Source organism: Bombus flavifrons, chromosome 16 (genome assembly GCF_040668555.2).
Source record: "Bombus flavifrons isolate JBK064 chromosome 16, iyBomFlav1_principal, whole genome shotgun sequence".
NCBI classification, from domain to species: domain Eukaryota; kingdom Metazoa; phylum Arthropoda; class Insecta; order Hymenoptera; family Apidae; genus Bombus; species Bombus flavifrons.
The window spans coordinates 7,312,995-7,338,864 of NC_138457.1; the positions used below are offsets into that span (position 1 = coordinate 7,312,995).

At 37.6% G+C, this 25,870-nt stretch overlaps 6 protein-coding genes across 14 annotated transcripts in view; 3 read left to right on the top strand and 3 right to left on the bottom strand.

The window, feature by feature from the left end:
• Nucleotides 1-227: 227 nt before the first annotated feature.
• LOC138187951 (doublesex and mab-3 related transcription factor 3, truncated) lies at nucleotides 228-5,995 on the top strand. Of its 3 annotated transcripts, none has more exons than XR_011175294.1 (4): nucleotides 228-1,707; nucleotides 3,557-3,793; nucleotides 4,141-5,540; nucleotides 5,665-5,995. XR_011175294.1 is itself a non-coding variant. In XM_069129257.1 (4 exons), exons 2-4 carry the CDS (start codon nucleotides 1,504-1,506, stop codon nucleotides 4,783-4,785), a joined length of 1,086 nt encoding a protein of 361 aa, XP_068985358.1. In that variant the 5' UTR covers nucleotides 228-1,147; nucleotides 1,487-1,503; the 3' UTR covers nucleotides 4,786-5,995. The 3 variants fall into 3 exon arrangements, 2 of the variants coding, with proteins under 2 accessions (XP_068985358.1, XP_068985359.1); XM_069129257.1 differs by having other exon boundaries at nucleotides 228-1,147; nucleotides 1,487-1,707; nucleotides 4,141-5,995; XM_069129258.1 differs by having other exon boundaries at nucleotides 228-547; nucleotides 615-1,707; nucleotides 4,141-5,995.
• A 17-nt stretch (nucleotides 5,996-6,012) lies between these two features.
• Nucleotides 6,013-8,848, bottom strand: hyx (cell division cycle 73 hyrax). The gene is made up of 4 exons (XM_069129256.1): nucleotides 8,648-8,848; nucleotides 6,969-8,236; nucleotides 6,740-6,881; nucleotides 6,013-6,662 (listed from the first exon to the last, which is right to left on the bottom strand). Exons 1-4 carry the CDS (start codon nucleotides 8,776-8,778, stop codon nucleotides 6,626-6,628), a joined length of 1,578 nt encoding a protein of 525 aa, XP_068985357.1. The 5' UTR covers nucleotides 8,779-8,848; the 3' UTR covers nucleotides 6,013-6,625.
• A 241-nt stretch (nucleotides 8,849-9,089) lies between these two features.
• On the top strand, nucleotides 9,090-10,565 carry Hou (GID complex subunit 8 homolog protein Houki). Of its 2 annotated transcripts, XM_069129393.1 has the most exons (4): nucleotides 9,090-9,293; nucleotides 9,423-9,627; nucleotides 9,708-10,102; nucleotides 10,259-10,565. In XM_069129393.1, the coding sequence occupies exons 2-4, from the start codon at nucleotides 9,507-9,509 to the stop codon at nucleotides 10,433-10,435; spliced, it is 693 nt and encodes a 230-aa protein (XP_068985494.1). In that variant the 5' UTR covers nucleotides 9,090-9,293; nucleotides 9,423-9,506; the 3' UTR covers nucleotides 10,436-10,565. The 2 variants fall into 2 exon arrangements, with proteins under 2 accessions (XP_068985494.1, XP_068985493.1); XM_069129392.1 differs by having other exon boundaries at nucleotides 9,090-9,627.
• A 100-nt stretch (nucleotides 10,566-10,665) lies between these two features.
• Nucleotides 10,666-12,713, bottom strand: LOC138188015 (nucleoporin Nup35). The gene is made up of 3 exons (XM_069129377.1): nucleotides 12,573-12,713; nucleotides 12,171-12,278; nucleotides 10,666-12,095 (listed from the first exon to the last, which is right to left on the bottom strand). Exons 2-3 carry the CDS (start codon nucleotides 12,276-12,278, stop codon nucleotides 11,244-11,246), a joined length of 960 nt encoding a protein of 319 aa, XP_068985478.1. The 5' UTR covers nucleotides 12,573-12,713; the 3' UTR covers nucleotides 10,666-11,243.
• Nucleotides 12,714-12,943: 230 nt separating this feature from the next.
• LOC138188018 (uncharacterized) overlaps nucleotides 12,944-25,870 on the top strand; it is a 131,237-nt gene continuing 118,310 nt past the window's right edge. The window contains exon 1 of the mRNA XM_069129386.1: nucleotides 12,944-13,195. The gene's annotated coding sequence lies outside the window, so the exon portion shown is untranslated. The remainder of the gene's footprint in view (nucleotides 13,196-25,870) is intronic.
• Nucleotides 13,192-24,572, bottom strand: LOC138188016 (cell adhesion molecule 2-like). 6 transcript variants are annotated; one of them, XM_069129379.1, is made up of 7 exons: nucleotides 19,850-19,981; nucleotides 19,270-19,475; nucleotides 19,061-19,196; nucleotides 18,543-18,676; nucleotides 17,639-17,906; nucleotides 15,636-15,751; nucleotides 13,192-15,254 (listed from the first exon to the last, which is right to left on the bottom strand). In XM_069129379.1, the coding sequence occupies exons 1-6, from the start codon at nucleotides 19,965-19,967 to the stop codon at nucleotides 15,681-15,683; spliced, it is 933 nt and encodes a 310-aa protein (XP_068985480.1). In that variant the 5' UTR covers nucleotides 19,968-19,981; the 3' UTR covers nucleotides 13,192-15,254; nucleotides 15,636-15,680. The 6 variants fall into 6 exon arrangements, with proteins under 6 accessions (XP_068985480.1, XP_068985481.1, XP_068985479.1 ...); XM_069129380.1 differs by lacking the exon at nucleotides 19,850-19,981 and adding an exon at nucleotides 24,045-24,572 and having other exon boundaries at nucleotides 13,192-15,751; XM_069129378.1 differs by having other exon boundaries at nucleotides 13,192-15,751.

The window sequence follows — 25,870 nt, forward strand, 5'->3', positions numbered from 1 at the left end:
CATTTTCACCGTATCAAATCTTTGCAGTCATACAATAATACTACTACAAGAATGAATTAATATGCAAATGCTATAATAAAAAAAAAATAGTATGCCAATATTCGTTGCAACCACTGCGTGTACATCAGGGACAAAATTAATCCACAACGGGAATGACATACATCGGATTATAAAAACTATTGTGTATTTCAATGTTTACGTCAGATACATGAACTTTTAATACTACACTATATCGAACCTTGAAACGTCTCATCAGACTAGTCGATTTGTTCAAGCTTAGCTTCTTCTGTTTAATAGAAAATTCAGTCCTCAATGTATTATAATGGTTACGACGTACATATATGCTAGCAATGAGAAAGAAATTCGTACCACTGTCATTCTACTGTTAAATCATTTTTTACTTCCTTTCAGTCTCAAAAAAGGAATAGTTTCTTTCTTGTACAAAATTTTCCGCTTTAATGGATATGAATGTAACACGCTGACAACATTGCTACAATGTGACAAATATCTCTTCTAAGAAAAATTCCACATCATTGAGTGATCAAAGGTGATAGAGAAATATGTATTATACAAAGTATTAAAACAAGGAAGAAGGTTTATTTAAGCATTTTCAGTGAACGAAGAAGAGTACTGTATATCCATAATCAGAAGTATCACAAAAATTGTCAAATTAGTTGAACCTCGTTGAGACACCTTTGTATAAAAGCCAGTGGGCATATTGGCTATGAAGAATGGGACACTTCGTTACTATCCCTGATCGGCAAGTGTCAGCAGATCCGTAAAGTCGCAGAGGATCTCAGTGACCGGGTAGGAGTGGCGGAAGAGAACAAACATCGGCGGGCCAATCGTGAAGAAAGGGTGGTCCGGTGGATGTTTGTCTTGTTGCTCCTCCGGAGGGATGCTGGAATCGCTGTAGAGATAGGCAACGTGTACACGGTGCGGAGCCAATCGCGCGCCACCACGGAAACATCCAAATGTTGCAGAAGATTAGAGAGTGATTTCTTTCAGCCGGCTGGCCACTCAGTCGTCTATCAACAATCGCCCTGAGACGCCAGATAGTTAGCAATTTATTCGTTCCTCTCGCTGTTTATTCGCATAATCAAATTTGTATCTTCATCGTCGCACGAAATTAATATCTTGTTACGGTGTTAGTATGGAAACCGATAATAAATTGTTTCGTTAATTGCTAGATTGCGGATTTTTCCAAACGAAGATTTATATAAGTGAAAATTTTCATTTTTGTAAATTGCCTACCAATGTATAGTCTTGCGTCTTAAAAATTGTGACGAGTATCGTACTTTGTATATTCTATATATTTCTGTACATTGCACGCATTTCTGCGTCTTTAATTTAACATAAGTGCATGAAACTCTGCAGTCTAGTAATTACTTCTTTGTAGTGTTAACAAAGTTTTACTTTTATTTATACTTTCTATTGTTTCGTTTACTGTTGGATGACTCGAAATGATTAAATCTGTGGATATTAGTGAGTGATCAAAAGACTATGTTGCGTGGAAAGAGTAAAGGTAAAGAGGAGAACGAGGAGGATGAAGGTGAGCTGAAGCAGAGGAGACCAAAGTGTGCTCGGTGTAGAAACCATGGCTTGATTTCTTGGTTGAGGGGACACAAAAGAGAATGTCGTTACAGAGAGTGTCTTTGTCCAAAGTGTTCTCTGATTGCTGAGAGGCAAAGAGTAATGGCTGCTCAGGTAAGATTGCTTTTAATTTTTTGCCAATTTCAATTCAAATAAATTCAAATTCTTATTCGACTAATTTTATTTTTATTATTCCTTGTGATTTCGAGGATTTATCATTGTTCACGAAGACACCTAACGAACATCGTATTTATATAAAAGAATAAAATCGAGAACCTACACGGTGGTTGATGTATAATAACTTTTTGACATATCGGCAATAATTAATGAAGCATCCCGTGTTCCTCTGCGAGTAGATGGAAATGGAGAAAAAAAGGTCAACTTCGTCACCTTCGATATTTAATGAAAGCAATCAGTGCCCTTCGTCATTTTCCATACGAGTGGAATATTGTTAAAAGTTCTTGACTTTTGAAAAAAAAAGAGGTGGTCAGGGGGAACTAATGACAAAGTGATATTCAGTTTCTATTGCACTTGTGCCACTCGATCTCCTGTTCCTCTGGTAGAAGAAAGAGAGTCGATCAAACGACGGGGGAGAAGAGGAATTAAATCCATTAACGCTCGGTGTTGCGTTTCATTTCTGTTTGCATAGGCATTATGACACTCGATACTTCATCCATCCTCTCGATCCGCTCGATGGAAACGTTGCCGCCGGTTTCTCAAACAAACTTGCGTGAAACACGGAAAATGTTCGCTTCTGAATCGAGCTTGCTTACCTTCCACCAATCAGCCGGCTAATTTGTTTGATTTCTCTCGCGTTAATGATTCTACTATAACACAACGTTTGAAAAATATGAGGATTGTAAATGACATTTACACTGCTACTGAAATTCCATTTCTTCTCCCTAAGAGAAATGTACTTTCGTTTTCTATTAGAAATATTATTGCATCTAATGTTGTGAAAAAAGAACCTACAGATCTATGGTATATATTTTTTGTAAAATTGTTCTTTATTCTGTGAATATAGAAAGAGCAAAATTCTTGAAGGATCATAATTATCAAATTAAAAAGTGGAAGCAAGGCTATTCATTTCCAACGCTATTTGTTTGATACGTTGTTTTACCTTGTCATCTTCTATACCTTTTTCCAAAAAAATACTCGATTATTATATGAATGATTTAATGTTCAAAATCGATAAGTAGGTAATAATATTAAATGTCTATTATTGCGCAATATTTCGCTATGGGGTGAGAAATTCATTAATTGCAGTCAGTAGCATTGTTGAAACAAATGTTCAATCTCACCGTATACGTCAACAATGGTGAGAGTGTTAGAAATTGTAGCGTAACTTATTATTAGAGTCAATTTGTAATAAATTCTTTGCGAGAAAATTAATTATTAGACTGCAGATTCGATTTCCTTAAAAATGAGTCATCGTATGAAAAAATGTTATTCTATATTTTTGACTTATCTTTTCACATAGAATCGCCCCTTGCCAATTGCAAACAATTGAACCATGATTACTAGAACAGCCTGTACTTCTGCGTACAATGTGTATTTTGTATATTAAATTTATCATGTAAATACATAAACACCAGCAATCTGATAATTATTGATTTAGGACCTTCGGAATGAATATTCTTGGTAAAATCGTATTCTTTTTGGAAGAAGCGTAAAATCTAAAAGAGGGACTCTGTCAGACTTCCTCAACAATCCTGACGATGTGAAACAATATAGTGGGTGGTCCGGCCGGGAATAACACGTGCCAAATGGTCCCATATGTATCTCTATTGACATTGGCCGTTAAGAAAACACATATGCAGTATCGGCTAAGCGGCGGGTCCATTTATAAATTAAGCTCAGAGTCATGATCCGATCTGACTTCATTTTTCATTGCCATGTGCCAATATCTGAATTTCAGTTCTTCATTCACAGAAATTAATTTCATCTATTCTATGATTTAAAGGTCGCCCTTAAGAGGCAACAGGCGGCTGAGGACGCTATTGCCCTGAAAATGGCTAAAGTAGCGACTGGACAGAGATTCAATCGACTTCCTCCAGGGAAAATATTTGGCATGGCAGTAACCGAACCAAAGTCAGTTGTAGATACTAACAAAGAAGAAGATCCTCCTCCTAAAGAGGGCTTACACATTGAAGATCCGAGGAAAGACGACTCTCTGAATAACCAGTGTCAGGATTCATCAGTATGTAATCATTAGACCGCAGATTTTGATGCATTTGTAGAAAGATGCGTATAATATCTGTAACATTTAATAGTTAAAACAATTTTCTACCCAAGTTCCATCTTTTTAATTATATTCATAAAAATATAGATTTGCGTAAGTAACCGTGTCCTAGTAACCATTTAGAAACTTAATTTAAATATATCTATATCATTTTAACAAGTTTGAAGCACCCAAACAAAGTTGAGACAAGTACCGATACTTGAAGCGCTATTGTCATGTTTTAGGCAACAGCCAGCATGATTGATCGATGTAATATCAACAATAGCAAAAATATTGAATATCTGACTGGTCGATATGCTTTTTAGACGACCAACGAGAACCCGCCAAAGTACAAGAGCCTGGTATTCAACGTGAACAATTCAGAGGAGACAAAAGAGAGCAGCGTGTCGCAGACTTCAGTGGAAACATTAGCTCGACTTTTTCCCAACACGAAGCTCTCAGTACTACAATTGGTGTTGCAAAGATGCGGCCAGGACCTTCTGAAAGCCATCGAGTACTTTGCCAGTGAAAGTTTCGGAATCAATTCCACCACCTACGCATCAGCGTTTCGACCACCTCAAACCATCAACGAGACCAGGAGTAACGAACATATTGCAGGCACGATGTTGGCACCAATATACTCCAGTCTGTCCAGGAACTTCTACGGAGATGGTTACTGCTTGTTGAACATCGTTCCCGATCAGTTTCCCAAAAATATAGCAGATACGACGGCTTGCACCACGTTACCCATAAAAAACAGCGGACAACACGAGCAAGAGGGAGTAGCTCTAAACGTTCAGTATAACAATTACTTCAATTCTGGCGTACAACAACAGCTGAGAGATCACATGTATGCTCAGGTTACGGATCATCTTTCACCGAGGCCTGGTTTCCTTCATTTACCACCAGTATTGCCGGGTATCCCCTGCGTGCAGCCTAATTGCACTCAGTGCAGTTACAAATTTCCCTAAACAACTGGAGAATTTTTATTTGATTAAGTAGATTGATTTCGTTTATTTTAATCGAGGAGTTTATTTAAATACCATTCGAATGAGGAAACACGACAATTCACATAGACAAAATTGTATTTCAAACGGATTTAATAATTTGTGACTCTGATTCAGATTTCTAGATCTTAGGACATCGTGTGCTCGCTGTTGATAAGGCTGATTAATTACGGATTTGAAAATGTTATCAGCTTATCGTGTGTGAAACTCCACGTGAGCTTAACGAGCGTTCGCGTGGCCTATGGTGTTGCTATCAGGGTAGGGGAATTTCCGTGATCGGCAGACCTTAATCTTCAAAGTTCAGTGCGACCAGCCGGATCAAGCGAAGCGTGTTTCTAGCATGCATCGCTTGTCCCAATGGCATACTCGTCTCTCTATCGATTGACCTTTGATCGTGGAGCGTGAAATACAATCTGTTACAGTAGTTCGTGATGTTTTTTACAATTTTTTTTAAGTGATCACCTTGGTTTAATTTGTATATACCAATAGTCTTCAAATAGTTAATTTTCTTAATTATATGTTTAACATGTATCATTGACATTTATTGTGAAAATTTTGAAGTCAATTTCTAAAATCGTTATTTTGTAATACAAAAAAATCTGTTCTCTATTTTCTATAATTGCGTTTTGTAATAATTTAGTTTATTAAAAAATATTTTATTTATTATTTTTTAATTGTTGACCTTTTTATTATTTATTTTGCTACAAAGGTACTTAAAGGTAAACAAGAGTTTAAAGTGCTCTCAAACTTACCCTCCAACGTAAATAGCTCGCCTATTTATATGTTATTTACAACACGTAGCACTGAGAACAGGAGTCCCTATAAAGGAGATATTTTTTTTAGGTATTTCTTCGGGAACTGGTTTGAAAGTTTCTCGCGGCAGCTATCGCGTAACTGCTAACCTAATAAGACGCCAGTAATCGAGTTAGGAAGATTCAATTGTCTGTATAAACAGTACGGATATCCTAGAGAAACTGTCGATGGCCAGAAGCGATTTACTTTGGCTCCGCTTTTTAGGGAGGCGAAACATTGAGGTTAACCCCGCAGGGAATTCCCCAATTCGTCGTGCAGCGAATTACAAGGAACTTGACGTCGTGTTGAGAACTAATAATTCTCTTGGATTTTTCTTTCATTTACACTCTGAAACAGTAAGCGGAAGGAAAAGACAAACACTGAGATACATAAGCGATATATACTAGTTATTCTTTATTTGGTTCTGTAATATACGTTTCACGGGATGTACCACACCGTGAACATTTTCTTTTCTTCTCTCTTTTATTTTCTGTACCAGTCGTTCGTGTTGCTTTGTTTTTGGTACATGTATGGATATACGAAACACGTTCTTTTTTATGCTCTATATATTTAAGAATAATGCTTGTTGTTGCTCGCTTAATAATAGGCACATCAGTTTATACTAGAGTAACCAATACCATAGTAAGAACTTCACTACGTGAACGTTACATGAGGATATTAATCTTACAATCCAGAATACTATGTAAAATCGAATCGAAAGATTAACAATGTTACACGTGTGAATTGTTTCTCATGTATGTCCCAGTTCGAATATATGTTCATTGGGCGAACATGTGAGGATTAGTCTTAATTTATTGCCAAGCTCTCGTAGTGGAACTCTTCAAATGGGTACACACGCGACAAATTTTCGCATTTTTCGAACATTCATATGTCTGTATATATGTATGTACATGTTGATTTGCTCAGTAATATATACAATGTCTCAGTGTGTAACCTAGCGAAAATCGTGCACCCATGTTAACGATAACCGTGGTCTTGAACAGGATCAAGTTTAAAATCGAAGATGTGGCTTGTTTTTAATCATATGCCTGTAAGGAATAAGATACCAGGTAAAGTAATTGGAGTATTATATGCGTATTTGAAGGTTCTATGAATAGATAGGTACTTGTCAAGATGTTCCCAGAATACCATTAATGCTGCCCGATCCAAATGTCTTTTTGTTCTGCTTAGTTCTATCACTGTTACTGCCCAACGTGCTACATTTGTATCAAGCCTCATTTCGTCGTATTTTAAATGAAATGCACAAACTATAAAAATAAAAATTAACCAAATTAAATTCTGCTCCCGTAATAATGAATATTATATTATTCATATGGCAAAGGAAGTAAACTTACTTTTTGAAAAAATTTCAACAGGGTTACCATCGAAAGGCCAACCCTTGAATTGCCAAGCTGGACCCATTACAAATACCGCCACGACCCTTTCCCAGTCTGCATTTGTAAGTTTTTGTGGATTATCTACTACCCTGTATGGTACCGTGAGCCCGCCTTCCTTTCTTCGTTGTAAAAGGACCTCGTTCTCTCGTTTACAGCCTTGTGCTCGTTTTTCTTCGTTACTGACGTATTTCAGATCCTGTAGTATATCTTTCGAGTTATACATCGTAATCAGTGATGTATTTGCGCTTGGAATGATAATAATAGGAGTTCTGCTAGGACGCTTATTCTGCGCCGCTTGCTGCGGTGTAAGTTTAGCAGCGGAAGTCGGTAGCAAGCCAGAACTAGGAGTCGTGGAAGGATTACTTGGCGGTTTTCTAACAGCTGGATTAGTGCCTTCTGTCACAGACTTCAGAGTCATGCCGTGATAAGTACCCATAGTGTCGATTTTAAATCCTTCTGTCTCTTCTTTTTGTCTAATAAACCTTTCTTGATCGTAACGATTGTAAACAGCTGGCTGCGGTAATGGGCGCATGGGTGTGGAACGTGGGGTAACTATAGGTGTTGGTGCGGCAGGACCTTTCTGTCTACCCTCTTCACGGGCTTTAATACTCTGAAGAATTGCGAATATATTCTTCGCAAATATTTTCCCGCTACTCTGTAAAATAGTCGCGCGTGTTCTCCATTGTCTTTCTCTAGAAACTATGTCTTTCGTATCATCAACATCCATTAATATAACACGCAAATCAGATCCCATTCCAATATCATCGTTTTCCTTAATTGTGGTACGTTTTTTAGCTAAACGTTTAGCCTTGATAGCCGCAATCTTTTCAACAGACATTGCCTCAGAAAGGGATTTAATGTTATCCACTGTGACGGAAGCTTCCTTTGGAGCATCCAGCCTGGCAGCAAGTTGCTCTTTAACTTTCTGGACATGAGTCTCTTCAAAACGTGGCTTTTTAGAGGGACCACCTTCCAATCCATCTTCAGCTGTCCTTTTAACTTGAGTAGGAATTTCCAAAGGAGCAGATTTGTCTATGGCGGCTGATGTAGCAGTTTCACCATTGAGATATGCCAATAAATCTTTTCTATCAGGTCTTCGTACCACTGGTATATTCTCTGCAGCCGCTTGCCGCACATACACAGGATGTGTAAGTTGTACATGTTTGAGTAAAAACAAGAGGCACTCAAGGGTATAGTATTCCTTTGGCGTTCCTTCCTTGCCAGATCTATGGAAAATTAAATTTTGTATTTATCCTATTTGTTAAATATTCTAATATGTCTGCAGAAATTTCTGTATATAAGGCATAACAGTATATTGGTAGCAACATCAATTTAAAAAATAGAATAAAAGATTATATACTGTTTTTTTGATTTGTATAACCAAAAAAAAAAAAAAAACAATACGCATAATGGAAGACATTGCACAAATAAAAAGTACAAAAAATGATTTTTCTTCCTAGTTTTGAAAATTGAAATATTAATTCATCAATCTTTGAAGATACTGACAAACTTTTCGCAAATTGTATAGTATTTAATCGGTGGTAAGGAGATCATGCAGAAGACTGTCCAATGGTGGAAAGAAAGTTCGAGGTTACAGTTGTCACGATTAATTCTTTAGAAAATTAGTAATCACTTACCCATAAGTTAAATAATTAGTTTTCACATTTTTCGGCCAAGAGAACTCTCCAAAGATTATTTGATTTTCACGTTCGATTATCTCTTTTTTATTAACATTATATTGCCTTAGCAAGCTCAATGGGTCCGCCATGATTGTGAAATCCTTGTCAACGTTGGTATGAACTTCTCCTACTTTATCAAACGCGGATAGGAAAGAATGACTTTTACGCTATAGACATTTGTTAGTATTACAGTGTCGAACGAAAGTATGTTTGCAGTAAATGTTTCATAGATTGGTTGATCTGTTGGTTGGTCCGACAATACTGGTTTTGTCTCCTATTGGGTTTTCCATAAGAAATGAGACCACGTGACCATAATTTCCTCGAAAGCGCACTATCTGGCGTATGCCGGTTATGCAGATCGCCACGTGATTACAAATACCACCTTTAGGTGGTAAAGTAAACCAAAAAATAAATCACCATACACACTCGCGCATCATTCGTGTACGTTAATTTTTGGGGCATACTTCGATTGTGTTTGCTATTAATATCGAACGAAGCGTTATTCGTTGCTCGTCGCTTCTCTACACAACTTTATTAAGATATACTTTCAACATAATATTTCCAGTTTACTGCACAGGAAATTTGCTTACACTTTTCTCGAGTTGTTAGTATTTGAGAGATGTGAATCGTTCTTAAGACACACTTTCCACGATTATATCTTTAACTTATTTACTTTCGAAACAATAAAGAATCAGCTGTTGTGTCAAACAATCACCATAATATCTGTCAATAGGGTACCTCGATTGAGTCTGTAGGTACATAGTAGTCTACGATATATTGGATTGTCATAAACATTGATGCTGATTGTCAAAGAACGATGAGCTACCCGGAGAAACAGGATAACATAACGAAGGATGAATGGGTCGCCAAGCTGGAAGAGAATTCTTACACACAACGTGTTTCCATGAACAATTTGATTATGAATTATTTAGTTACAGGTTAGATTTTCCTCTCTTAACACATAACTTTAAACTGTTGTGTCTTGATCAATCAGTCACAATCAAGTTTTGTTGTGTAGAGGGATTCAAAGAAGCTGCGGAGAAATTTCAACAAGAGTCTGGAGTGGAACCCACAGTAGATCTAAGCTCTTTGGATGACAGGATTCGTATCAGGGAAGCAATTCAAAATGGTCGTATTCAGGAGGCAACGGATCTCGTGAATCAGCTGCATCCAGAGTTATTGGATAACGATAGATATCTTTACTTCCATTTGCAGCAGCTGCATCTAATTGAACTGATTCGTACAGGAAAAATAGAGGAGGCTCTACAGTTTGCTCAAGATAGACTGAGCGAAGCTGGAGAATCGGACGATATTATTTTGTGTGAATTAGAGCGTACTTTAGCTCTATTGGCTTTTGATGAGCCCCATAAGAGTCCTTATAGTGATTTACTTCACCCAACTCATAGGCAAAAGGCAAACAATTATTGTCTGTAATATTTAATTCTTATTCTTAATGGATTGCAATAATAATTTTATTTATGAACTTATATTTACTAAGTTTCTTTATAAACAATAATGATATCTGCTTTTATAATTAATAGTACAAATATTTTTTTTATAAAACTGTAGATAGCAAGCGAGCTGAATGCAGCTATATTGAAGATGGAGCACAAAGAGTCAACTAGCCCACGATTAAATAATTTGCTGAAGATGATACTTTGGGCACAGGATGAGCTGGAAAAGAAAAAAGTGAAGTATCCAAAAATGACGGATTTGGGCAGTGCCACTATTGAGAGTCCAAAATAATTGTAACCAGGCGAAGTGTGGGACAATATGAATGTATTTATTAGTACAAGAAAATGAACGTATGATTGTACCATATTAGTGTCTACCATGTGAGCAGGGCTTAGGAAAAAAACAGACTTGAGCATTTTAACATAGTCTTAGTACTAATTATTTTCTATAAGAAACATGTATAAAATATCGATGATACATATATATATATATATATATATATATATATTAGACTCGAATTAAGAGAGAGGAATGCACTGATCACAGTAATCATGCAAATTTTTAACATTCGAAGTCATTGTCATAAGTCTCGTCATGTGTATTATACCGATGACGCGACATCAAAAATAAGTTCATTATCAGGTTGTAAAAATATTCATAACATTCACCGATATTTTCTAAATAACACGAGTATATTAAGAAACGGACCATTTTAATTAATATCTATGCAATACACGTGATTCAACATTGCGAAAGTAATTTTAACGTCCCTTAATCGTAAGCTGTGTTATATTACGATAGAACCGATTAAATATTGATAGTAGTTTAAAGTAGAAAAAAGTACTAATAGAGAAATACATAGTTTAGACATAGCATTATGTGATAATTGGTGTTTATAAAGATTTATATTTGGTACCATCGATAGTAAAGAAGCGTAAACAGACATTTTTGGGATCTTTTATATATATATATATATATTCCTCTCTCGGATTATTCATGTCTATATTGCATTCGATTTTTATAAAAACATAAGGAGAATTACATATTAAATAATATTTGTCATTATCGAAACAGCATGTATTATTGTCTTTAGTCAAAATTACCACCCAAACATATATTCCATTGCTTTCGAAACTAAACCTGTAGATTTCTGTGGAACATTTTCTGGCGATCTCACTGATTGTGAACTAAGATTTTGATTGTAACCAGCTGCCAGTGGCCTTGCATTTTGTATCCTAACGGGTGTGCGTGGTGTATTGTATTCTGGCGATTGAGTGAGTCTTCCTAGATTCGAGAAACATTTAATACTTCCGTTCATTCTTGAACGACTCTCTTTATCCGATCCTAATATAACACCCTCGTCTGTACAAGGGATCAAACCGATCATTATAGATCCAGATACTATATTTCCATTACACGCGAGTGCCCTTTGTGCTTCTAATTCTGAAGCACATTTTAAGTGTATCCAGTTGCTCTGTGAATGTGGTGGAGGATGCTTGTCCACTACGCGAACTCTGCTCGAGATGTGAGCTAAAACTGTATTCATATCACTAGGAGAGAAACCGAAAACGGTTACCCATTGCAAAAGACCTTGTGATTCATTTGCATTAGAGCTCATTGCACCATCGTTAAATATAGAAGTATTCATACTATTCACTAAAAGTCTTGGTTGATAGCAAGGTATACTTTGATTTGTTGCTGACAAGTAGGGTGATGCAGTTTGAGAAGTTTCTAGAGTATCGAATAGTCCTCTCGTTGGAGGTCCACCAGTGTGGCTTTCTGTGACTATTTGTGACGTGTTAGGAGTATTAGCACTTCCGAACACAGCTTTCTGACGATTACTACGATAATCTGGAGTACCATAGTGGGAAGGTGGAGAGGTCAGTGCACTGTGACCAATGTGTGACTGTTTCAGAATATCTTGTGGGCCCATCAAACTTATTTTGGCAGGCTAAAACATTAATAAAAGTGATTACTTAAATTATTGCGCAATATTATGCAATGCAATTTAATAACTTTTATTTACCGTTGTAGAATCACCTAGAAGGAAATTTGGGAGGTATGCAGAAGTTCCTGGACTTCCAGGACTTTGCACTGGACTTCCAACAGGTGATCCTAGTGCCATTGGTTCCATCTAAATCCAAAATAAGAAATTATCAAATATTCGCTTAAAATTTTATCGAGTACCATAGTATTTAATACAATTTATATTTACAAAAAAATTAACTGCTTATGTGTTAGATATAAAAAATTAATATATTTCTTATTTTAATCAGAGAGACTATATGTTGTTTGTTTTGATACACTTTAAATATTCTTCCATTAGATGTTAACTTTGGCCCGTTGAGGTTATACACACAGAATTTTTAACTGTACACATCTACAATGTAAATTACTTAAAATCAGGTATGTTATCTTTACTACTTACTACTTTTACTTGAACAAATTGCAAAAACTTTTAACGCAGTGTATAAATACTTAAATATTCACAGCCGCTTAAACGTTTGATTAGATATTTAAATAACGAACAACATTTGATTTCTACTTACAGATGTCTCCTTTATCGTATGAAAACCGACAAAAATTATTTAAACTACTTGTAACCTTTATCGTCATGATTTATTTACTTTCGAAGTTTTAGTGTACTTTTTATTAATAAAGCCTTAAAATACATGAAAAAAGTAACGTTATGATGATAATTATTTTATTTCAACTTTTATTTTTCGGTACAAGAATTTTTGGCGGGAAAGGAGGCAGCGAGATCACGTGATACGGTAGCAACGCCATTTGTATCTTGAAAGTCGCGTCGGAAGGAAGTCTATATGTGGCGTTCGTCGTTTTACAAACAGATTTTACATTAAAAATTTTTAATGTCATTCGAAAATTAGTAGTGTATATATCCTGTGTATCAAATAGTATCAGAATTTTCATATAAAAGTGAAGAGTTATAAAGATGGAACATTTTACACATCATTCTTCATGCGACGTATGGAAGGCCTTGTGTCATGGTTTCTTAACAGCATTCTTCCAAAGAAAATATTGCTCCTATTGGTGAGTGAATCCATTCATTTTTAATATTTTCACATCGAACTTTTAATGATTTTGACATTGTTTACAAGTATTAGCATTGCGTCGAAAATTAGGTTAGGTTAAATTACGCGTCCACAAAGGAATTAAACGAAACGGAAAGAGTATTATAATAGTGAATTTTAATAACGATGAAAATTATGTACATATTTACAGCTTCGTTAAACACTTTTTATGATATGACAAGTATGTACCAGGATTTTGATACGCTACTATGTAAGAAACACATATTCGTTTTTAGCTTAATTATCAGACATTACGACGTCGTGTTTGCGATTTTTGCCTTTTTTCCTTTCTCTTTCATGTTTAATTATATTAAAAATTAACATTTGCGAAAAAATGTAAAAGTTTTTTTTAATAAAAGAGAGAAAATGTTCGCTATACAGACAAAGCACTCAAAAGTTCACGTCGTAGAACGTAGTAATTTTTGAATTTTCGCGCACATGCATACAGAAATATCTAGACTGCTGATGATTATGCTGTTTTCTATTTTTATAAATATAGTGAAATGGAATTTGAATAAAAATTTGTTTTATCTAGTAAATATTATAATAAATGCTATTTTATACACATATATAGAAATATATAATAATATATTATAATATTAAACTATATATAATTATTGTACTACAATAAAATATATCAAAATAATTTGATATTTTATATATTATCGCATATTATATGCATTCTGCAAATCTTTGAAATTTTACATTTTTGAAAAGTGCATAAACATCCGTAGTCTAGAAATAACAATGTAAATAATTCACCAATAAAATTTTCGCAGTAAATAACGATAAGTAGCATTAACAATGTTTAATTAACGATCTTTCTTGTGAAATTGCTTCGTGCAGGAAGACAACTGTAAATAATTTAGATGTACAATAGTGCTTAATAGCCTTAAGATATTATTAGAATAATTTGAAGAAAAGTTGGATTAGTATCATTTTTGGAAATTTCGTTGTCTAGCAATTTTACAAGAAAGATGGATTTTTGAAATGTATATTTCGTGGGTGGATCGTTAAATCTCCGGGCCCTGAGCTAAAGTCGTAAATGAAAATTTGTACAAACATACGAAAGCGAGGATATTTTTAGTTAAAATGTTGACATAACACACTTTTATATATAATTCCCCGCATTAAAATGTTTCGCTTAAAACGTGGTTTTCATATAATGGCGCCTATTTTCAAACTGTTCTCAATTCCTCGTATTTACGCGGGAAAACTTGAAACGTGATAAAGTCACACGATCATTGAATGTAAAAATCTAGATAAAAATATACGCTCCTAAAGTATTATAGCTGAGATTACGTTGTATGAGATGCACCATTTATGTCACCACTGGGTATTCCATTTTTCAAGAATTGAAATTTCAGTTAATACCAGAATTCATTGAAAAGAACTTTGAATACATTATTATCTTTATAACGACATTAGATTTACTTAAAATTTGTATGTTTCTGTTATTTAAAATATCTTTAAGTAGACTTGTTAGACAACAAAAGCATACAATTTATGGCATAATGAATTGATATCAATTTAGTGGAAATAATAATTACCCAGCATCCGTTTGTGAAGCTAGCTATCAAAAATTGTTCTTGATTGCTTTCCATTGCATTTGTACAACACAATAGCAAGATTTTGAGATGGAAAAACATGTGCTTTCCATATAGAGGTTCCCCCTTTCTTTTTGTCAAATATATAAAAAATGATATGCAGTAAAAATAGAAGTACCCTTATAAAATTGTAGTAAAAATAATATTGTTTCAATGTATGGGAAAGCAATGAGAACTTCCTTGTCATTTGTTAAAAAGATCTCTGGACGATCTAACATATATATAATATATGTATATATATATATATGCATATGGAGAGACGGATTTATGCTTCCTTTGGTTTCTTTTCTTTGAGTAATTTGTTCTGTGTTGTATTTTCTTTTATTGTTTTACTTTCTCTCCCTCTCTTTGGTAGTTCCATGGATATGTTTTAAATGAAACCTTTTCTTCACGCGAGAATACATTTAGAGCCTAGAACATATTTTGGTTTATTACTAGTGGCAGATCTACAAATATTTGAAGAATTTTTCTTCATAATTTTCTTTGAGAAATTGTACACATAAATATTCTGAAAATTTTATCTTAATCTTCTTAATCAAATATTTTGAATTAATTTAATTTTTCAAAAGTAATTTCAAGATTAATTTTTTTTAAACGATAGTAAGTGAATCGAATTTGGTTTAATTCAAATTAAAAAAGGGGGAAATAGAGAGTTAGATAGATCTGTCACTACTTGTACGACGAAGACGTCTAGTCGAACGTCACCCTTATGTTTATCGATATGATATTTAATTACGATTACGCGGCTTAAAAATTAGCATTAGATACGATGGGAACAATCTCCTAACGTACTCGTTTTACACTCTTAGGAAGCAACGTGAAAAACAACTGTCGTTATTATCGAGCTAGGATGATTCCCGTGATCAGAAAAATGATCATCCGGTTGAATATTCTGGTTGCCTCACTCCCTGAAATAGAAAATAACTTTCCTTAGAATACGCTTTACAAAATATAAGTTGCAACCATTAAGTAGCTGAGAATATTTTAGAATGTAATGCTTTTCAGTTATTGTATGAACTGATTTTTAGAGCGACAATATTAACCGTTCAGAATTATTTGGGCATAAATGGACAATATACAAAATTCTATAATAATGTTCTATATAATACTTAAAACTAATATTGTTGTCCCAAGCATATTTGTTTGCTCTAAGCAAAGAACTTTCCTTAGAATACGCTTTACAAAATATAAGTTGCAACCATTAAGTAGCTGAGAATATTTTAGAACGTGATGCTTTTCAGTTATTGTATGACCTGATTTTTAAAGCGACAATATTAACCGTTCAGAATTATTTGGGCATAAATGGACAATATACAAAATTCTATAATAATGTTCTATATAATACTTAAAACTAATATTGTTGTCCCAAGCGTATTTGTTTGCTCTAAGCAAAGAATTTAAATGACAATGGAGAAAAGCAAAAGAATCTTAGTATTGCTAACTTCCTACTACTGCTTTTATTCAGAATATCAAAGCAATGTTTCTTTTTTGCAACTGTAAATCTTCTGAGCTATATCAATGTATCAAAGATTCTATAGTGGAAATGGAGAAGGAATATTCTTCAAACAAGATCAAGTTTCTACTTTCATTTATCATCTAAGACTCTCTTTGTCGTGCCATATTCATCATTACTTGATCTTCAATAAAACACTTCAAAGCAAACAGGAAATCAATAGCACTTTTCTTCTCCAAGAAGCTATTCTGTTTAAACAGTTTTTCAAGAGGACTTGATTTGCCTTCATTGTCTATTCAATCAATTAAATTGTTGTATCTGGATTTGTAATGGTAAATTTGTACTTGTATTTATATTTGTAATGGATTTCTTTGACTTTGGAAAATGTTCTATCTTCCAAGCAGCCTAATTGAGTCAAGTTTAAAATAATGATGTTGGATAACTAAGAATTTCATGTCTCATATTTTTGAATTTTTCTCTGTAAACGATACGTATGTGAAATTATGATGAGTTCGACTTCTGTTTGTTGTGTCTATTATTCATGTAGGTTTGTTTCTCTAATAAACACTATCAATCCTTCCGATTCGATGCTTTTTGGTTAGGTTAATTATCACTTGACCGTCTTGATTGATGAATTATTTATCAAGCCCAAACGGGCAAGCGTTTAATCGCCAACTAATTAACCTATAATGTAATCAATTTCGCGATTTATTTGCATTTGAAAGTGTATCTCTCTTGACCGAACACAACGGCCAGTAAATTTTGCGTGAATTTCGTTCAAGTATTCATCCGTGTAATGCAGCTATAAATAGTAGTCCTTAAATTAGTGTTTAACATAATAAAATATGTAACGTATTGTAAATCCTATTTTTTCCATAGAATTAATATTTGTCACGATGTTCGCTGGTAATATCCCCGATACTAAAAGAAGAAACGAAGTATAAGGTCCAATTAATCACGTTACAGTCGGTAAAGAGGCGATTCTACATGGAGAATCAAATAAAAAGTATAATAACATTCACACATTTCACAATTGTAGACTGTATGCCCTGTTAATTATTTGCTCTATAATTACCCAAGTTTACGTACATTAAACAAATTTTTAAATTCTATCTTATCCAAAAAAAATTGTATTCTGTACTTTCGATGTATTTTATCACGTAGAGTCGTTCCCGTGTCAATTGTACAATCTTACATCCTTGATTTCTGAACTTTCCCGTATAGAATCGTCTGAAACGTCGAATCGAAAGGATTTACGAATTGTTGACCGAACAGTGGTGACATCTAGGTTGTTTCCAGCGAAATGTTTGGTCGAACGACGGAGAATCACCGGGTATTTTACCATTGATTAAATCGTTGCGTGTGTGGCTCTGTGCCCTGGTCTCGCGACTCTCCATCACCGGGGCTTTCAGGATCCTCTCGTCTCCTTCCACGCTCTCCTCTTTGCTCTGCAGATAGACGGTCGCTATTGTCGCCAAGCACTTGAGCTTCATGTCGCCACGCTTGAAATGTTTGTTGGCAACGCGAAACTCCAAGCCCAATACCGCGGTCTCCAGGCCCTTCTCGTCCACGGCGGTAATGTGCGGTCCCTTCAGGTACTGGGTATCGGCCTGAAAAGCCGTTGATTGTTTTCGTAACAATAAAACGGACAGAGGCAGAGTCGCGACTTTTACCGGCAATGCGCGATTAGAGTTCACTTTATGCGGCCTCTTTTCACATCGGTCGCCTTTATGACGGCTTTTCTCACGGTTACATGAGAGACATCCTTCGCTTGTTGCGATTAGCCATAGAGGCAGAAATTGTCTAGTATGGAAATGGATCGACAGATGTCGTTGTATAAGCTTCCTTAGATGGTTAAACATTTTATATCGATCCGATGTATAATCGCTTGAGATTTTGTAAGGGGAAATGAGAGAAGAGAAAAAGGAAATGAGAAAAAGGCTACAGAATGAGAAAAGGAAGAAGGGATAAGAGATGAGGGGAAGGGATATAAGGAAGAAGGAAAAAGGAAGTGGTGGCAAAGAAGAAAGAATGAAGGGGAGAGCGAGAAAGATAAGAGTGGCAGATCTAGTGTTTTATATCTCAGGGTAATTTATGATAGTTCTGAAGCGAATGTGGCGAATTATATCTATGGCAGATCGTATAGACCTGTAGACCCATAAATCCATAGACTGTAGTAGTTGAGTTTTCATTGCCGAATTAGAGACGCAGGACATTAGGGAGAGACTCTTTTACGAGGTACTTACCGGATCGCCGTTGATGAACCAAGTTAACAGGGCGGCCGGTTTTGAGGGCGCTGATGTGCAGTTCATGCGGACCACCTCCCCTACTTGGTAGCGGGAACGACCACCGGTTATTCGTGGTCCTTCGTCAGGAAGAACTGTAAAGAGGGCAATTTTCACCTTTTTCTATTAGCCAAGCTTTCTGCTATCTATTTCCACATATACTGTCGCTCGTAAATATCGGGACATTTTGATTGATTTATAGTAACAATATTTGTATCTGACCATTATGTATAAATTATTGACGAACTAATAATCGATTATGGCGATTGTAGGGAATAAATTCGTCAAATTTATCGTTTATCCGTAATTTTGTAATTAAAGCACATGTTGTTAAAAATAAGCAACCGCAAGTACCCCAGAGAAATAGTATGGCTCACGTGATACCGTAGAAACGCACAATTCATTTTCAAGGGTCTCCTAGTCTCAAGAGGATAATCGAATGGTTAAGTGGCCGGAAATGAATTAATAAATTTGCTCACCTACTACCGTCATGTCTGCGTGATCAGACACGGTTTGAAAGGCGGGAGCCTCGGCAGAGACCTCGCACCGGTATCTCCCTGAACTAGTAAGATTCACATTGTTCAGTACTACCGATATCTTGGTGGAATTGTGTATCTGCAACCGAAGATCGTCACAGATTCTAATCTTTAGATGAGAGCGATTGGATATTCCTGCTAGATATACTCACGTTCACGTTTACGCCAGGAACACGGAAGGTCTGCACCATGGGTTCGTCCCTCGGCACGAAACGATAGAACTCATGGCCGTCTTTGTACCATTTCACCGAGTACAATACCTCTTTGTCCAGGTTGAAGTTGCACTGCATACGGACAGTTTCGTTTAGAACGACGTGCTGTGGTATCTGTAGGGCCGTCATACGAAGAGCCACGATACCTGCAAAGAGTTTTCAACGTGCTTGTAGTATTTTTTTTTTTTTACGAAAATTTTTGAGAAAATTATAGAATATTCTGAACACGAATATGCCTGGGATCTTAAAATTATTCAAATTTAATCTTCGTCGAAACTAAATGTATTCTGGACATTCTTTCATGCGATTAAGTAGTCAAGGTATATCCTGGTAGTAACTTTCATGCTCGAAACTGTTTCTAAATTAATCTAAAACCTAGCGGAAATATACTCGAGAGATGTTTGACTACGCGTCGTACTACTGAATCGGGTATATGAGTGGTAACGTAAGATCTTGTATATGTCTGACTATATACGAGTCCATATTACTCAAACCCGCCATCTGCTGTCCAAATCTGTACCTTTCCGCAGAATCCAATCTATTTCGTATAACCCATCTCTAAAAGGACGTAGATCACTTTGGTCAAACACGAAACCAATCGGCGGATACGAAACAAAACTCTTTTCTTGTCGAATCATCGACGGTACTTGGATAGGATGTCTGTAACTGCACCGTAGCCGAGCCGTTGATCCTCTTACGCGGTAAGCTTCTTAAAATTACCCGTGATCGAACGGAAAATACGTTGCGAAACTGAGCAAATGCTTCTCTCTTTGGAGCGGTATTTAATCGCGGCCACTCTCCTCTTTTCCTTCCCTTCAACAAAGACAGAGGTTATTGGAAACGATACAGGGGACGATTATATTGCGTCTTGTTGATGGTGAAAAATCAGCGATTTCCAGTCAGATATTCAATGGATGATATTCCTTACTCCTTTCATTCTGTTCGTCGATTGAATCGATGGAAAATTGACAAAAGCGAGTGAAGTGTTAAAACCGTATCGGCACGAAGCTCTCTTTCATTTTCTATTACTGCCTATTTCCTTATTCAATCGTTACTGGTAATGCTACCAATCCACTAAACATCACTCGAGAATCGTTGGTTGTAATTTTTTTTTCGAGTGGCCTTAATTAACTTCTTCCATCCTGTTCCACTCCATATTTTTTTTCTCCCCTCGGAAACAGCCTTTTTCACGACGATCTCGTCGCGTTCGTATTCGTTCGATTATCCATTTGATTGGATCTGTGGATCTTTTAAAAGAACGTATTGCCGGTCGATAAGGAAGGCTTCTCCCCTATCAGCCGTGTGTGATCAGGGCTATGAGAACATTGTAGGTCAGACCGGTATAAATTGCGGTATTTTCGGTCGGTTTCCGTCAGATACGGCTACGTTTATTGGAAACGCGTCCTTCTATTCGAGATGGGATACGACGGAAGGAATCTTCGACGACGAACATCAATATTCCACGTGGTTGAAATAGATCGAGCCACGAAATAGAGGATGGGAATCGTACTTAACATCGAATTGCCCATAAGATGTCGTATCCCTTTTACAGCTCTGTTGGAAATACTCGAAATTTTATGAAACCTCAATTTTAGTAAATTGTTAAATGAAAATGTTTTTATATAGAATGGAGTAGTTTGCTGTGTAGATTAACCATCAAAAGAAACATTTGCGATCTATAGAGGGCTGTTGTATCTTCCGAGTGGAGAGGTGGACACCTGGCGTCACGACGCTAGTCGCACGTGCTCGTGACGGACACGGACACGGTCGATTTAATTAAAGGCAATCGGACGAGGGTTGGACGAACCTGTCGAGAGGGGAGGTTAATCAGTAGCTAGATATATACTCAGATTATTTACCGACTGTATTATCGCCTGGTATTACGCGCTTATGCCTCGAATTAAACGGTACACGGCCACCGGCGTTAATTTTCAGCTTGCGTGCTCCAACCGTATTTTTTCAGGGCTCGAATTATCGAATTTTCTGCCACGGCAGTCGTATGTTAACATACACGGGATTTCCCAAAATAAGAAGCTTTTAGTAGCCGTGATTATATGTACAGAGGTGGATATAAAAATTAAAATGTTTGAAAAACATCAATTTTTTTTATCATATACAGGGTGTCTAAGTTTTTAGAGAGTATATTCGGTACATTCTGTGGGTTCAATAAATAAGAAGGAGATAAATAAAAAGAACGTCAGGCGGTTAAAATTTCCCACAGCCTGTGTGTAAATGCATTTAAGATGTAACATGATCAAGCAAACGGAAAGCTCGATTGATCTAACCTAGCTACGTTTGATGTGGCGCCAATTTAATTACGGAACATCTAGCATTGACCAAATCCAGATGTTAAGTTAGATTGTAGCAACCAAATAAGTTTGTCTTCGCCTAAACTTCTAACTGTCTGTGCTGTTTTATCTTTTACGGTTAACAAGTTGTACGCGGTTGGTAACTAAGTGATTGCTGATTTTGTCATTAGGTGGTAATGACTTAGTTGCCAACCCAACAGTTGTATTTACCATGCGTCGGACAAAATTAAAGAGAATTCTATGTATCGACGAAACCACAATTATCCACTGTAAAAGCGTATAAAAGCGCAGGAGTTCTGAAAACGCAATCAGACCGGTAGGTAGTGGCTGCAACGTAATTTCCTTGTTCCTTGTTGGAATTAGGAAGGTTAGGGTAGCGGGGAGAGAAAGAATGAATGAACGAGGGCGCGCCGAGCAAAAGAAAGAAAGAGAGAGAGAGAGAGGGTGGCGGCGGTGTATTGTTTTATTTAAACGGACTCAAAGCTAGTGCCGGTTTACCGGCGAGTTTTATTGGAAATTGAGCCAATTAGAGTACTCGAGTTAACGACCTATCGTAATACACTTTCGCGAGGCCATCGAAGGTTATGTCGTTCTGTTGGCCCCCGTCTTTAAACGAACGTGACATCACGAACCGCTTTACGCGCCCGTATATTTTCTCGTTTCTTGATTGGCAATGGTCCTGGAAGCGATTAACCGATGCTCGCGCGACGACCGGAAGAAGTTGTCGACTCGATCGTTTCCTCGTTCAACCAGCACCTTGTCGCTTTGTATCGTCTTTCGTTTCTCTTTTTTCATTTACTAGCTCGAAACTGATGTTTCCTTTCGCTAGAATGAAAAAAGTGGTATCTTCGTTCAGGTGGAAACTTCAAGATACGTTTAAATAAGATTCAATGCCTTTTTCCTTACTTCGAGTTTACGTTAGCTTTAGGATGAACTGAATATTTTCTGCAGCAATTCGGATCTGATCGATTGAAATTTGAACGAGAATTTGGACCAATTCTAATCGAAGCTGTTTTTAATTAATATCTTCTTCGATACCAAACGCAATCTACGTTGATGGAAATTTAAGCTGGAATCTATGTTAACTTTCCTATTATAATTCATTAAGCTTGAACTCGATTCAGTCTTAAGACATTTGAACTCGAATTAAAATTTTGAATTTGAATCAAACGTTCGCAGCTTCTATAAAATTCACTAAAAAAATGGAATTGGACCTTAACGTAGATCTGGCGCGTCTTCCAATTTAGAGTGTAATTCCAGTTAATCGAATGAAAGAATCAGGCGAATTAACTTGACAACTAATTTATTATAGTATAAGTGTGAATGTGAATACAAGTTACATTTGGTATACGTAATGTTAAAAAATTGGACAAAAATGGTTTCGGTGGTAGGTTTTATTCAGACCGAGAATTTATCCACTTTTCCGCTTATCCTGCTGGACTTCCGCGTCCCGGGAATCCTATTTCTATCCTCGACAAAGCGGATCCTATCTAAATGTCTGTTGGTTACCGTATTACCGCCATTCTCTCAGGGAAGTTGGCGCTCTACACGGTAAACCGACGTGTTCACCGTTGAAAATAGGCTCTTAATTCTCATTTGGTCGTTCCACGTCGCGGCAACGTTAAATAAACGACAAATAAAAAATCAACAAACAAAAACAGCAACTTACCCTGTCACGAATTTAGTTTCCATTTGAACATACAAGGGAGGGAAGGTCTTGAGCAAATCTTGAACATGTTACCAGCATAGAAATCTTTAATTTACGTGCGCTGCAGTTCATTCGAACTGGATTCCTCTAAATCGAATCTTTGGACGCGGAGTTTTACTGAAAACTGGAATCTGTCACGTCAGGGCCATGGATTTCACGAAACTGCCCGAGCACAGAACCGAAGATTGATGACCAGAGTGGCAGATAGAATTGTCCCGGGATCTCCACGTGGACTAAGGAAGATCGACGCGTTTAGGATATTGGAATTACGCAAATTACACGGGGGGAACGCGGAAATCGATGTGGCTCGGATGCCAGAGGCCCGTTGGTTGTCGTGCAAACATCCAAACAATGCGAACAGCCGCGTGGAGACCGGTTATCGGTTCAAATATTGACTGGCGATATCTTTAGCCAGCAACGAATGCAATTGATCACAGTTAAATATTTATTCCTCTAACCAACTAGTAGTTGGAATGCTAGGAATCTCTTCGTCACTGAGCTATCGGCAAAAGAATCCATGGGAGGTCCTCGGAACCACATCCTACCATCGAAGTCTACTTGGAAAATCGTCGAAACTCGGAGAATACCGTTTTGGATTACCGGATGACGAACCGACCAACTTGAATAGACCAACTTCTTTCATCAAAGAGAAGCTTTTTCTGTTTCGTCGTGACATCAATAGGTACACTGAGGCCTACCTGAGTGTAGTATGAAAGCGGAGAGCGCGACAAGGCTGGACAACAGGGTCCTGTGGTTCACCGGAAACGGCATCCTCTCTGGCGACCCCATGGACCGTGGACCATTCGAAGATCTCGTCACTGGCTGGCCATCCTCTTGTTCTTTTGGCACTGTTCACGCACACGAGACTGAAATCGATCTGTCTTTCTCCCTCTTCCTCTGTCTGTTTGTCTGTCCGTCCACCAGGTGTACACCTCGGCCACGACGACTACGATCTCGGGGCAACGACGTGGTATAGAAGAGGTGCGGTACGTCGGACACAGGGACACCCGGACGAGCGACCTTCGGGAACGGTCAGCAGGTGTCGGAGCGGCACATTATTTTCCACGTTTCGCGCGGTCTAATTGAAAATCTATACGGGCCAGAGAGGCAGTCGCTACTGCGGCATCGGCACACACCAGCAGAGGGAACCTGGAGGTGCTGGTGTGTTGCTGCTGCTACTGCTGCTGCTGCTACCACTATGATGCTCCCTTGCTAGTGTGGTGGTTGTAGCCCGATGGTGGTGGTTGGAGGTGCTGGTGCTGCTGCTCTGGTAGCGACAGAGACGGTTGGATGGTGGGGATGGTTGGGCGGGTTGGTAGGGGAAGGGCGGTGGAGCGGCCGGGAGCAGAGGAGCGAAGAGAGACGAAGGCAGCCGCCGGACCGACACGACCGACCGAGACAGGGCGAGTTCGTGCCTTGGCCAATGCGCACGCGTCAGCAACCCAAGTCGATGATCGCTGCAAAGTTCTCCGTCTCGCTCTGCCGCTGCGCGAGGCTACCTCGTTCGCTGCGTTGCGTGTGTGCAGGCGCTAACGAAATTGGGGGGAAATACGCTACGCTCCGGGCGACCCGCTCCCGGCGACTCTTCCGCTAGGAATTATACGGATTTTTGCTGCCAGTTGATTGTTTTCCTTCGTTCCCTACTTCCACGATGTGTTGTTGCCTCTCATGGTATGATACGGCTGGCTGATACGATATGGGATTGATCAGTCATGGTAGCAGAAGGGGCTGATTGCTTTCGTTCATCGACGTTGATTTCCAATGATTATGAATTATGTGATTGAACGAGCTAACGTGGTATCGGTGAAGAAATGGAAATTTTCAAATGCTATTTGAACAAAAGATGCGAGGATTCTGCTATATGGAGCAGCCTGTAGAACCATACGGTAACAGTTTTTCATCCCTTCTGTATGTCCTGGTGTTCATAGTTGCAGGATGTAGAACGTATCTGGGAATTTCGCGCAGCGGGAATGCTATATTCGCCGTCTGGACTCGTTGTAACATTAATCGAGGAAAAGATTAAGGAATACGGTTGGTCGGGGCTGCACGAGATGGTTCTGGTTACAGTATGTGGACACAGCTTTCGTATAAATAATACAGCCACCCTAATTCACCGAGTAGAGAGCAGTGGCGATTACGAAATGATGGTTCCCTGCATGGCTGACCCCACACAAACCCATTCTACTTGCGCGGAGTCCCGACATTTTCAAATTCAATTTGCTCCGCGAGCAAGCCTCGCATGTAAAAGGCTCACAGGGCACTTTTCACTCGTTCTTTCGTCAAGAATCTTCCCTCCTTTGGTCCAAGTCGCCATCTTTCATTAGTTATATTTCATGTCGTTTTTTCGTCTTGGTCCTTGACGAATGCTACTCCGAACCTAGCGAGTCCTCCTCGTTGCTAAACGAATTCCGTGTTGGAAACGAGAGCGAAACGTAAATATGACAGGTTAACTTTTTATATTGTTTTTTCGCCTCTCGTATTCTGCTTTAGACCCAGCTTCCTCGTCGCTACACGTTATCCTACG

What these genes read in the sequence shown, in the direction of transcription:
- LOC138187951 (XM_069129257.1), top strand. Translation starts at nt 1,504, where the DNA reads ATGTTGCGTGGAAAGAGTAAAGGTAAAGAGGAGAACGAGGAGGATGAA. An exon ending in AAAGAGTAATGGCTGCTCAG is followed by an intron (nt 1,708 to 3,556) that starts GTAAGATTGCTT and finishes TATGATTTAAAG; the next exon opens with GTCGCCCTTAAGAGGCAACA. An exon ending in ACCAGTGTCAGGATTCATCA is followed by an intron (nt 3,794 to 4,140) that starts GTATGTAATCAT and finishes TATGCTTTTTAG; the next exon opens with ACGACCAACGAGAACCCGCC.
- hyx (XM_069129256.1), bottom strand. Translation starts at nt 8,778, where the DNA reads ATGGCGGACCCATTGAGCTTGCTAAGGCAATATAATGTTAATAAAAAA. An exon ending in TGTTGAAATTTTTTCAAAAA is followed by an intron (nt 6,882 to 6,968) that starts GTAAGTTTACTT and finishes TTATTTTTATAG; the next exon opens with TTTGTGCATTTCATTTAAAA. An exon ending in TTCTGGGAACATCTTGACAA is followed by an intron (nt 6,663 to 6,739) that starts GTACCTATCTAT and finishes TATTCCTTACAG; the next exon opens with GCATATGATTAAAAACAAGC.
- Hou (XM_069129392.1), top strand. Translation starts at nt 9,507, where the DNA reads ATGAGCTACCCGGAGAAACAGGATAACATAACGAAGGATGAATGGGTC. An exon ending in TATGAATTATTTAGTTACAG is followed by an intron (nt 9,628 to 9,707) that starts GTTAGATTTTCC and finishes TTTGTTGTGTAG; the next exon opens with AGGGATTCAAAGAAGCTGCG. An exon ending in ACCCAACTCATAGGCAAAAG is followed by an intron (nt 10,103 to 10,258) that starts GCAAACAATTAT and finishes ATAAAACTGTAG; the next exon opens with ATAGCAAGCGAGCTGAATGC.
- LOC138188015 (XM_069129377.1), bottom strand. Translation starts at nt 12,278, where the DNA reads ATGGAACCAATGGCACTAGGATCACCTGTTGGAAGTCCAGTGCAAAGT. An exon ending in TTCTAGGTGATTCTACAACG is followed by an intron (nt 12,096 to 12,170) that starts GTAAATAAAAGT and finishes TTAATGTTTTAG; the next exon opens with CCTGCCAAAATAAGTTTGAT.
- LOC138188016 (XM_069129379.1), bottom strand. Translation starts at nt 19,967, where the DNA reads ATGATTCGACAAGAAAAGAGTTTTGTTTCGTATCCGCCGATTGGTTTC. An exon ending in AGATTGGATTCTGCGGAAAG is followed by an intron (nt 19,476 to 19,849) that starts GTACAGATTTGG and finishes AACTCTTTGCAG; the next exon opens with GTATCGTGGCTCTTCGTATG. An exon ending in GGTTCATCAACGGCGATCCG is followed by an intron (nt 17,907 to 18,542) that starts GTAAGTACCTCG and finishes ACGGCTTTTCAG; the next exon opens with GCCGATACCCAGTACCTGAA.